The sequence below is a fragment of the Actinia tenebrosa genome, unplaced genomic scaffold (genome assembly GCF_029948245.1).
Source record: "Actinia tenebrosa isolate PJP-AT-01 unplaced genomic scaffold, QUT_ActTen_1.0 PGA_scaffold3__52_contigs__length_22856419, whole genome shotgun sequence".
Classification (NCBI taxonomy): Eukaryota; Metazoa; Cnidaria; class Anthozoa; order Actiniaria; family Actiniidae; genus Actinia; species Actinia tenebrosa.
In genome coordinates, this window is record NW_028292580.1 from 21,470,470 (window position 1) to 21,483,437 (window position 12,968).

Genomic DNA, 12,968 nt, shown 5'->3' on the forward strand with positions numbered 1-12,968 from the left:
AATTCTAGAATAACGATTATTGATTGAATATAAGACTAAAATCTCTTGTAATACATAAAAAGTTTGATACGTTTATTGTTAAAAATGAAAAATATATATAATCATTATAAAGAATATCTCAAAGGCAACGAACAAAAAAAGAAAACAAAAAAAAAAAAGAAAAGAAAAGAAAAGAAAAGAAAAGAAAAGAAAAGAAAAGAAAAGAAGAAGAAGAAAAAAAAAATCATGAGAAAAACGAAGCCTTCGAACCATCCGAAAAAGTAAGCTTAACTTAAGGCTTACCGCCTCATCTATCAAAATTAATCAAACTATGAAGATTAATCAAACTAAATTGCTTGGCCTTAGCTGATATTTTTGCTGTTTTCAAATGACATAATATAAGATTTAACTCGATAGCAACTAAAAATGCTGTTCAGTCTTAAACGCAAAGAATTGCACGCCTTTCTGTTTTGGTGGAATTTCACATTAACTAAATCTAAACCAAATATATTGCACAAAACAAACCCGTAAAAAGTACGAAGCTTAACGGCACTAAACTGTCCAAAATCCTCTATTTTTCTATCATATGTTTCTATTATATATATGTTTATTATAGGAACCAAAGGGATTACCTACGTGCTTGCCAAACACTAGGTATATCGTTCTTTATTATATGGCAAGGTAATTTCATGCGCTATGATTGGTCTATTTGCGGTCCATAACTTACGGTACGGACCGAAAAATGAAATGGTTCACCGAGCGTACGTACTTATGATCTTTTAAAACATTCAAATCTTTATCAAAAAATATATATTTCTGGATGAAAATCGTCGGGAAACCTTCAATAAATAATTAAAGATAACTGAAAGTCACTGGCATTTAATGTAAAACTTATCAAACAAGCGACAACTCTTTCATACAAGCGAAACTCTTTCGATCAAGGCTCTACACGGCACTAGTTGAGCGATTTTGTACGACTAGAAAAAACTAGAAAAACTAACTATGCTAAAGCTAAAACTAAGTCAAACTACGAACTAAAGGGTGGTGAACAGCGGCTAATTCATTCAGTAAATGAAATAAAGATAGGTTTACAAGTAGAATTAGCGTAAATTTGTTATTTCAGTGAGCTAACATCGTCCAGTTTGAACTTATCTGAATCGATCGGGTGAAGAAGCCAGTAGTTTCTTTGGTAAACGTTTTAAGCAGTTTTCTAGGCTCATCCATCTTGAAGTATTTCCATATTTCAGTAATATTTCACCCCCACTTGAATTTGAATGCATTTTTAGACAGGAGAGTTGGCAGTACCTTTTTTAATTGAGTCGAAAGTGTGCCGTCTTCATGACTTCAGCCATTGTGCATATGGCGGCCTGCTTCAAACAGTCAAAACGTTGAAAATTGACGAAAACTATCCATGTTCAGCGAGCCGTAATTTATCAAAGCTTCTCATTCATTTCTGGAGACAGTTTTTTTGAGTTTTTTCCTCAATAAAAGCGGGAAAACAAGCGGAAGGCTGTAGTATTTTTCATCTTGGTTGTAAATAGCTTGAAGTTTGAAGTACGACAGTTTTCTTCTCAATCTCATGTTGAGTTCTTGAGGTCTTCTTTTGATGCCTTTTTTTGCTTTGCATTTACATGTTTTGCAAAAGAAAGCCACACTTTTGTTAACTAGTATTTCATAAAACTTTAAGCTATTGCTAAATTCTTTCAAAGTAAACTAAAACTTCTCTTTTTGAGCGACTCAAACATACGTGACTTGTAGCACGTACAGAAAGCCCTTCCAATGCAGTTCTCGTTTGACATGCGCTGTTAACTTTGCTTTTTGTTGCTTCGCCTCTTTTTAATCTCAATGCCTTGCAATATAATAAATATCTTATTAACCTCGTTTGCTCGGTCCGTACCATAAGTTATGGATCCTCGTTTTTTCCACTTTTTTATGGCCCGCGCGCTACGCGCTTGGGCCATAAGGCAGTGGAAAAAACTCGGTCCATAACTTAAGGTACGGACCTCGCACTCGGTTAATAAGAGCTATGTATTTTTATACAGATTCACTTTTATCTTGAAAATTTTAGCGAAACACAAAGGAACTAACCTAGACGTTTGATAAGTAATCTACAGTATTCGTGTCCGTGTTGTATCCGATATACAAACTCTCGGCTACGCCTCGAGTTCGTATATCGGATACAACACGGCCACTCATACTAGTGTATATATTACAAAAAGGTATGACGTTATTTGGGATTATAGATGTACGTGGGGCTTAGATATATTGGACCGAAAAGGGATTGCACATATGATCCAGAACGGAATAGAACAATTATTGCAAGAATCGCACGAATTAACTTCGAATTAGTTCTAAATTGCCGTCGTTAAAACTGAAGAGGGTGCGAACCGACGAATAAGGAAAACAAGAACGTCTAACTAAAAGAAAAATTTCAGTTGTAATTTGGGGGAAAGCATACGACTGTTCGAACTAATTCAGAAAGGTAGGAATATCTTTTTCGTACATATATACATAATTCTAGAATAACGATTATTGATTGAATATACGACTAAAATCTCTTGTAATACATAAAAAGTTTGATACGTTTATTGTTAAAAATGAAATATATATATAATCATTATCAAGAATATCTCAAAGGGAACGAACAAAAAAAAAAAACAACAACAACAACAACAAAGAAAAAAAAAAAAAAATCATGAGAAAAACGAAGCCTTTGAACCATCCGAAAAAGTAAGCTTAACTTAAGGCTTACCGCCTCATCTATCAAAATTAATCAAACTATGAAGATTAATCAAACTAAATTGCTTGGCCTTAGCTGATATTTTTGCTGTTTTCAAATGACATAGTATAAGATTCAACTCGATAACAACTAAAAATGCTGTTCAGTCTTAAACGCAAAGAATTTCACGCCTCTCTGCTTTGGCGGAATTGCACATTAACTAAATCTAAACCAAATAAATTGCACAAAACAAACCCATAAAAAGTACGAAGCTTAACGGCACTAAACTGTCCAAAATCCTCTATTTTTCTATCATATGTTTCTATTATATATATGTTTATTATAGGAACCAAAGGGATTACCTACGTGCTTGCCAAACACTAGGTATATAGTTCTGTATGACATCAACGTTTTTTAATGGCTGAATATACCAGAATTTCACTCGAGCAAGAGAACAAAACACAAAAGAATTTGGGAATATTTTGAAAACAACGTTTATATTACTGGATGGAAAGAAAAAAATAAATCTTGATGACAAAATTTCAAAAGTAATTTAAATTTCACTTTTCTCCTTGGATATCGGAATCTTTATCATAAAACTTTTTTCTTTCATTACCTGCACGTATTTCTCGATGTTTTATTACGATGTAATCAAAAACTCACTCGAGCCTTTGTTTTTGGTTCCTGTTTTTTTCTCTAGACTTGTGAAGGTTCTTTCCTTGAAGTGATAAAAAGAAGGCCATTTCAAAAGTTTTGTAAACTCGACTGCTTAGTTCAACGGCTTCATAGCCACATAAATCTAGTCGTCGCAATCGGTTTTACTAAACTGTGGTATGAGGTTTCATAAAAATATTTTGTTTCTATACGAAATACTAAAATGAGACGAGGTGGTAGTCTCGCCTCTTTTCTTCTTCTTCTTCTTCTTCTTCTTCTTCTTCTTCTTCTTCGTCTTCGTCTTCGTCTTCGTCTTCGTCTTCGTCTTCGTCTTCGTCTTCGTCTTCGTCTTCGTCTTCGTCTTCGTCTTCGTCTTCGTCTTCGTCTTCGTCTTCGTCTTCGTCTTCGTCTTCGTCTTCGTCTTCGTCTTCGTCTTCGTCTTCGTCTTCGTCTTCGTCTTCGTCTTCGTCTTCGTCTTCGTCTTCGTCTTCGTCTTCGTCTTCGTCTTCGTCTTCGTCTTCGTCTTCGTCTTCGTCTTCGTCTTTGTCTTCTTGTTCTTCCTCCTTCTCCTTTTAAGTCTTCTGTAATCTTGTTGTTATTCTTGGTTTTCTTGTTCTTTATTTCATGGTCATTTTAAGAGGGTAAAATTTAGACAGAGTTATCTCTATGTGCACTGTACTAAGAGTTCTAATTCTTCTTGCTCTTGTTCTTCTTCAAGTTATTGGATATTTTCATATATTTTTATTTTAGTATTTTTTATCATATTTTTGTTGAATTTCCAATACTCTGTGACTAAATGCCAAGACATGGTTGAAATAATTTATGATTAATTGCTATCAATTCTTGATATTGTTGGTGGATTAATCCGAATCAAGCTATTTGAGTATGTCTTCACATCGATATTTTAAAAAAAACTATGACCAGTAACTGGCAGCTAGATTCGGTATCAAACGGGATACACTGAATATTCCAGGCTTGTTTACTATACTGATACGGATGTTTTTAATACATTTTACTTTTGTGTGTTCACACAGGATCAAATATTCTTGCGGTGAAGATGTTGCCATCGGAATACGCTCGGCTGGTCTTCGTGCTGAGTGCAGTGGTTTTAGTCCATTCATTAAGTAAGAAGTCGTTATTTATAAAGCGTTAAACTTTTTCATAATCGTGGGAAACTTAAAGTGTTGATTTACAGCTGTATCTTCAAGGGTGGATCCACCAAAATTTTAGGCAGGGGGGGGGGGGGGGGGGGGCTAATTGAGTTTCTTCCGTCAACACAACGGAAAACAATATAAAAAAGCATCGTTTTTTTCTGCTGAAGGGTGGGGGGGGGAGGGGCTTCAGCCTTCCTTTGCTCCCCCCCCCCCCCTCCCCCTGGATCCGCCATTGATCTTCAAATAAACGATACGCTCGCCATGCCACAATTTTAATGGCTTCCTTGATGATAATTAAGGTAAGAGACGGTATGCTCTCTTCACCTTTTGCATGCTTTCATACTTTCGACGTTTCCTAAACGACGAATTACTTAATATTGATGAAGTAGGGAAAAGCTTTTTTATTTGATACTACGAAATATACCATTCGCTCTTCCCATTACAGCTATCGAGCTTTAGAGAGTTTTATAATTTGCAAAGGGCAACAAAGAACTTCCATTGTATTCCTTTATTATAGAAGCACCAGAAATAATGCTTGATGAATAATCTAAGGTAAAAATAGTAAGTTTAAATTGTGCGTGTTTTTGTTTTGCTTTAGAAGCACCAGAAATAAGGCTTGATCCACAAAAAGAAGCAGCATTAGGAAGCAGTGTTACAATCGACTGCGTCGCTGAGGGAGATCCAAGACCAGTAGTCAAACTGTACAGAAATGGAGTATTTATAGAAGGGCAAGAACCAACTACTTTTCCGGTATCCTTAATTTACAGCCCCTATTGATAAAACATGTTCAAAAGCAAAAAAGGGTTTCATCCATTGCAACACTCGAACGTAAAGTCATTTTTCGTTTTTATCGCACGCTGAAAAGTGAGGGCACGGTTAAGGCATAGATCGAACCCTGAAACAACCTCTGGGCTGATTTAAGTCAGGGCAAGGCTAACTCCCAGATTGTACCCTGAAACAACCTCTGAGTAGATCTAAGTTAGGGCATGGCTAAGGCACAGATCCAATTAACCCTGAAACAACCTCTGGGCTGATTTAAGCCAGGGCACGGCTAAGGCACAGATTGTAACCTGAAACAACCAGTCTGGGCTTATCTAAGTCAGGGCATGGCTAACTCTCAGATTGTACCCTGAAACAACCAGTCTGGGCTTATCTAAGTCAGGGTATGGCTAACTCACAGATTGAACCCTGAAACAACCATGCAGTCTGGGCTGATTCGTCTACGTTAGGAGATGCACAGATCGAATTTGAATATAGCTTGTTCGGTTTTGTGAAGAGCGGAAAACAGAAAACAGAAAACAGAAGGAAATCCCTCGAACAGAGAGGAAAACTTGTTAATTTGAAGATCATTCAGCATATCTTGTTCTTTCTTATTTTACCAGCCAATCTCACCTGGTCTTGGAGGGGCTAAATACACTTTTACCGCTGTCCAAGGGTCTGGCGGACCTTATGAGTGTCGCGCAACCAATGGAATAGCGGACTCAAATGGAAACACTGTTATATCAAAAATCATAAACATTATTATAACAGGTATGCTATATATATTTTAAATGGGGTAGCGATCCTTTCTTGCAGCTGAATAGCTGAAAATAGACCTTTTAGACTTGGGCGGAAGTTTTTTCTCATTTCAGCCCACCTGTCATTCCCTAGAGTATCATTTCTTTGTTAAACGTTTGTTCATGAGAAGACACATGAATATGGGTACGACTCAAACAGAGAATCGTATTTTCAAAAGAATGAAACGATGTCTGAGATGGGAAAATATTACGCCCAAATCGAAAAGGTTTATTGCGGACGCAGCTGAAAGTTGTTGAGTCGCTGGCAGCCGACATACGACACATGTCTCAGCACGGAGCACAGCTCAAATCGAATTAAGGTTGATTTTTGCGAGGGGAGAAAAACCGGAGAACCCGTAGAAACAATGACGAATTCTACTCATATACCGCGAGTCCGAGGATCGAACGCATGCGCGCACTACATTACTAACAATGAAATAGCCTTGTCAATAAACGTGGCGACTATGACCAGAAAAACATGTACTACTTTCTAGCTTATTGGACGCTTCGTTTCAAGCAAGAGAGAGAGAGAGAGAGAGAGAGAGAGAGAGAGAGAGAGAGAAAAGACATTTTATGGCCCTATTTTTGTTTTACGATATGCAGCAACTCGCGTTTCTCGCTCAGGGTAAAGTTAGCCTCGGTAATTTTTATACTATTTTAAGTGTTCCAGTGAAGATCCCAATTGTTTGTATTATTTGTTGAAGTTGTGCATTCTTTACTTTTCCGTTGGTATTTGTGAATATTTAGACACTGATTAGAGGCTAACCCTGAGTAAATAAGCCTGTACTTAAGGAACACAGCGGTATCATACGAATATTAAAGAGAATCATTTCAACTACTTTTTTTTTATTTAGGTCTCTCCAGCACAACCACAACTACACCACCAATGACAACGACAACACCACCAACACCACCACCGATAACACTACCAATAACACCACCAATAACACCACCGATAACACCACCGACAACACTACCAATAACACTACCAATAACACCACCAATAACACCACCGACAACACTACCAATAACACTACCAATAACACCACCGATAACACCACCGACAACACTACCAATAACACTACCAATAACACCACCGACAACACTACCAATAACACCACCGATAACACCACCGACAACACTACCAATAACACCACCAATAACACCACCGATAACACCACCGACAACACTACCAATAACACTACCGATAACACCACCGACAACACTACCAATAACACCACCGATAACACCACCGATAACACCACCGATAACACCACCGACAACACTACCAATAACACTACCGATAACACCACCGACAACACTACCAATAACACCACCGATAACACCACCGATAACACCACCGACAACACTACCAATAACACTACCGATAACACCACCGACAACACTACCAATAACACCACCGATAACACCACCGACAACACTACCAATAACACTACCAATAACACCACCGATAACACCACCGACAACACTACCAATAACACCACCGATAACACCACCGACAACACTACCAATAACACTACCAATAACACTACCGATAACACCACCGACAACACTACCAATAACACCACCGATAACACCACCGACAACACTACCAATAACACTACCAATAACACCACCGATAACACCACCGACAACACTACCAATAACACTACCGATAACATCACCGACAACACTACCAATAACACTACCGATAACACCACCGACAACACTACCAATAACACTACCGATAACACCACCGACAACACCACCGACAACACCACCAACAACACCACCGACAACACCACCGACAACACCACCGACAACACTACCAATAACACCACCAATAACACCACCGATAACACTACCAATAACACCACCAATAACACTACCAATAACACTACCGATAACGCCACCGACAACAGCAGCAACAACAACACAACCACCAACACCACCACCGACAACACCCCCGACAACACCCCCGACACCACCCCCGACACCACCAACGACACCACCACCGACACCACCACCGACAACACCCACGACAATACCACCGACAGCACCACCGACAGCACCACCGACACGACAGCACCACCGACAGCACCACCGACAGCACCACCGACATCACCACCGATACCACCACCGACACCACCACCGACACCACCACCGACAGCACCAACGACAGCACCACCGACATCACAAACTGCTACTGCAGCACCACCAACAATAACAACACAAACCACAAAAACGGTAACCACCAAGACTTCTACAGGAGTCAAGAAAGAATCAGCTGCAGCGAGTGGATCTATCGGTAAGATCAGCCTGTGCATTAATTAAATATTACGCTTTAAATGTACTTACTAGGTTTTAAATTTCAGGTAATTTTTTGCTCACCATCATTTTTCCTGGTGCATGTGGTGTGATATTACTTATCATCATTGTCATCGTTCTTGCTTGCGTTTACTGTACAAGGAAAAAGAAAGGTTGGTATCTTATCGTTAATACTAACTACGAATGAACACGACAGAAATCGAACGTCTGCGCATGCAAGAAGTCAAAGATGTCTCGTTGCAGTCGTAAAAATATGCGACAGTCGACTTTCAAACTTCTCTTGCACATGGATTAAAAAATTAAAACAATTTTTTCTGTAAAGTCGAAGTAAATGAACATTTCTTTCCGTACGCACATGCGCAAACGTTTTTCTCTTCCTGACCGACGGACTGCGTGACTGACTGACTGACTGACTGGCGGACTGACGGACTGAGAGACTGGTTGATTGATATAAGCATGAATAGATCAAATAACTAACTGCCTAATAAATTTGAATTTCAGGAAAAAACGACGAAACCAGGTAATCTATAGCCAGAAGTATTCCTATGTTTAGTACGAGTTAAGTTTTTGTTATCTCATTATCGTTAATGCCAGTGCAAAAGTATAGTGGTGAAGGTGATGTGTATAAGTGCATAAGTATAGTGGTGAAGGTGATGTGTAGTGCATAAGTATAGTGGTGAAGGTGATGGGTAGTGCATAAGTATAGTGGTGAAGGTGATGGGTAGTGCATAAGTATAGTGGTGAAGTGTGAAGGTGATGGTAGTGCATAAGTATAGTGGTGAAGGTGATGTGTAGTGCATAAGTATAATGGTGAAGGTGATGTGTAGTGCATAAGTATAGTGGTGAATGTGATGTGTAGTGCATAAGTATAATGGTGAAGGTGATGTGTAGTGCATAAGTATAGTGGTGAAGGTGATGGGTAGTGCATAAGTATAGTGGTGAAGGTGATGTGTAGTGCATAAGTATAGTGGTGATGGTGATGGGTAGTGCATAAGTATAATGGTGATGGTGATGTGTAGTGCATAAGTATAGTGGTGAAGGTGATGTGTAGTGCATAAGTATAGTGGTGAAGGTGATGTGTAGTGCATAAGTATAGTGGTGAAGGTGATGTGTATAAGTGCATAAGTATAGTGGTGAAGGTGATGTGTAGTGCATAAGTATAGTGGTGAAGGTGATGTGTAGTGCATAAGTATAATGGTGAAGGTGATGTGTAGTGCATAAGTATAATGGTGAAGGTGATGTGTAGTGCATAAGTATAGTGGTGAAGGTGATGTGTAGTGCATAAGTATAGTGGTGAAGGTGATGGGTAGTGCATAAGTATAGTGGTGAAGGTGATGGGTAGTGCATAAGTATAGTGGTGAAGGTGATGTGTATAAGTGCATAAGTATAGTGGTGAAGGTGATGTGTAGTGCATAAGTATAGTGGTGAAGGTGATGTGTACATGTAGTGCATAAGTAGAGTGGTGAAGGTGATGTGTAGTGCATAAGTATAGTGGTGAAGGTGATGTGTAGTGCATAAGTATAGTGGTGAAGGTGATGTGTACATGTAGTGCATAAGTACAGTGGTGAAGGTGATGTGTAGTGCATAAGTATAGTGGTGATGGTGATGTGTACATGTAGTGCATAAGTACAGTGGTGAAGGTGATGTGTAGTGCATAAGTATAGTGGTGATGGTGATGTGTAGTGCATAAGTATAGTGGTGATGGTGAAGGGGGTAGATTGATTGGAACTGATTGTTTGTATCATATTTTTCTGGTTTAATAGTACAAAACTGTTATAGTAGATTATGATTTGTTCTTGTTGCATGATGATGTCATAGGAGAATTACGTCAGCTGATAACCTTGGCTATGATTCACCTTCGCCATCACGAGCCGGTCATCATGAGGTAACAATGAAATCAGTGGTAGGCTGTCCTGCAATTTATCTCCGTATTAGGAAACGAATGCCGGCGGTTGCTATGACAACGGGCTGGGAGGGGTTGGTTAAATACTTTAAAATGTTTTTATTTTTTCCTTTTTTCCTTCATTTTTCTTTCTTTCTTTCTTTCTTTCATTGTTTCTCTATTTCTTTCTTTCTTTCTTTCCTTCTTTCTTTCATTGTTTCTCTATTTCTTTCTTTCTTTCCATCCATCCATCCATCCATCCATCCATCCATCCATCCATCCATCCATCCATCCATCCATCATTTTCCCACTTATCCTTTCTTACTTATCCACTACATATTCATTGTTCTTTAGCTTCAGTATCTGCATTCAAATGGAAAGGCTTTCAATAGAGCATCCAACCCAAGACCAGGATCATCTTACCAATACGAAAAGATACCACATAACCACGAGAGGATACAGAAGGCAAAAGGGCTTAAGGAGAATGGACCCCTAATGTCAAGCAGTCCTCGCAGAGAGCCGAAGTTGATACCGAACGCAAGCCCGCCCTCTTATCATAATGACAAAAACTTCCAAGCACTTTATAATCCACGAGCTGGAAACGCATCAAATGGTGGTCGTAAACCACTAGAACACGTTGTGGTAATGCCATAGAACCATGCTTAAAAATTAACCACACTACACACACACGATGTTTGACACACAAGACATTCTTACGTTGCTTGCGCGTGCGTGCAAAATGTCCAGTTGCACTGCAAATGTGATTGGGGTTTTGCACCATCACGTGACGGTAGCCATGTTAGATAGCAGAAATAATTCATTTTCCAAGAACAAAGGGATTTTATTGTTCTGCCATCTGACCACAGGCAGCTCAACCTTTATTATGGGCATGGGCACGTGATGGTGCAAAACGTCTATAGAACGGTGTGTCATGTTCTTTAATTTTCTTTAACTTGACGTCCCAAACCAACTTTTTTTAAATTTCTAGACGTATTCAAATTGGTTTTCATCTGATCTGCGTAAACTCAGTTAACTTAGTTTGTTATCAATCCTCATTCATATTCCTAAATATTTCCACGGAGCAAATGCCAGGTCCCGTCCACACGTATATTCCGAATATTACAGAAAAATGTCTTTGTGGATTGTAGCCTTGAAAACGCAACTGTTTGAAAACGTATACGTGTAGACGCGCGAAAACGATTCGAAAACGTTACGTGTGGGAGAGAATTTTTCGTTTGAAATCCGTTTGAAATCGTTCTCAAATCCTTTCTCAAAAATATCTGAATATGTGTCGACGGGGCCTGATACGTCTAATATATCGTTATATACATATATTAAACTACTGATTAATACGACTTAGAATATGGAGAGCTAGGAAGAGAGGTAATGGAAGCAAAGGCAATCCAGGATACCAAGTTTTGAAGCCTAACAGTTTCAAAATCTGGGCAAGCATGTGGATTGATTTAGTTGACTTGTCATCTAAGAGTGTGTGCAGGTTTTAATATCATATTACTTTTTTATTTTTTTATTTCATTTTTATCACTTGTACAGGGTTTGTCCGCACAATTGACTTTATTATATAATTACCAATGAAATATCTATTTTTCTCTATTTCGAAAAATTGATATCTTCACACGTGAAAATAACATGCTATTTTGCACGTGTGAAGATAACACCATTGCGATTAATTGCTATTCACAAAAGAGAATATGAACTAAGAGAAGGAATCCTACCTATATAACCTTGTAACCATCATGTGCACAGTTTGATGCTATTTTTAGCTTGAGATATTTTGAGCAAAGAACCTGATTGGTTGATTTCTTGAGGGTAGACGGCTTCCAGTCTTGCAGTAAACAAAGCCTGTGTTTTTGTCGTGGACGTAGCGAAATATTGCGCTTTTCGTGTTCAAAAACGAGGCATTAAAGGGAAGCATGATTATCGCGCGGGCATGGTAACGAGTTTAAAATAGCATCAATGATTCTATAAATAGCATCTCTTGCTATTCAAAAATACACGTAATATCCTCTATTTATTCAATTTTTATTATAACTGCACGTAATGTTTACATTTTAGGATTTTTGAATCTTGAAATTATTTTGTTAATATTAAATTTATTTTTCTGAATAAACTGATATGAATTCATTCATTAGAATATTTTCACTTACATTAAGGACTTCTAAAACGAAAAGAATAAAAAATTAGCATCGATTTCTGCTTACCAGCTTTCATGATGATACAGTTTTGTCCTGAAAAAGTCTGGAAATCTCCAAAATTTCAAGTTAAATGAAAGAAAATCCATCGTAATTTTCGCTAAACCTGATATCGTGTTGAATTATAGTTAGCTTTCATTTTTCGAAGTAAAAACAACCAAAAAAGCAAAAAAATGTCGACCATAGAGGACTTTGTGGAAGGAATTTTCAAGAACAAAACTAGTCCTGTGGGTCGAAATTCGTTCTCGCCCGAGTCCTACGCAGGTAAGAACCTTGACATAACATGGTAGAAAATATTCTGCAAGCGAAAAATTTTCTGCACGAAAATTTCGGTCATAGAAATCATGTAGGAAGAACCAAAAGAGTTTTAAATAAATGAATCCCCCATCGTAGGGATCAGTTTGATCAAGTTTTTTTGTGGAGTTCGAGGTTTAAAAGACGATAAAATCGTGGTTTAAAGTGAGTTGTTTGTTCAAATATTGCGAC

At 38.3% G+C, this 12,968-nt stretch overlaps 1 protein-coding gene across 1 annotated transcript; it reads left to right on the forward strand.

Moving 5' to 3' along the window:
- The first annotated feature begins 219 nt into the window (after nt 1-219).
- LOC116289632 (uncharacterized) lies at nt 220-12,414 on the forward strand. Its single transcript, XM_089035997.1, has 10 exons — nt 220-2,461; nt 4,387-4,476; nt 5,105-5,256; nt 5,889-6,036; nt 6,917-7,970; nt 8,120-8,370; nt 8,438-8,542; nt 8,892-8,910; nt 10,209-10,275; nt 10,627-12,414. The coding sequence occupies exons 2-10, from the start codon at nt 4,410-4,412 to the stop codon at nt 10,924-10,926; spliced, it is 2,163 nt and encodes a 720-aa protein (XP_088892123.1). The 5' UTR covers nt 220-2,461; nt 4,387-4,409; the 3' UTR covers nt 10,927-12,414.
- Nucleotides 12,415-12,968: the final 554 nt, after the last annotated feature.

Coding starts and splice junctions, on each gene's coding strand:
- LOC116289632 (XM_089035997.1), top strand. CDS start 4,410: ATGTTGCCATCGGAATACGCTCGGCTGGTCTTCGTGCTGAGTGCAGTG. Junction 4,477..5,104: donor GGTTTTAGTCCATTCATTAA/GTAAGAAGTCGT, acceptor GTTTTGCTTTAG/AAGCACCAGAAATAAGGCTT. Junction 6,037..6,916: donor CATAAACATTATTATAACAG/GTATGCTATATA, acceptor TTTTTTATTTAG/GTCTCTCCAGCACAACCACA.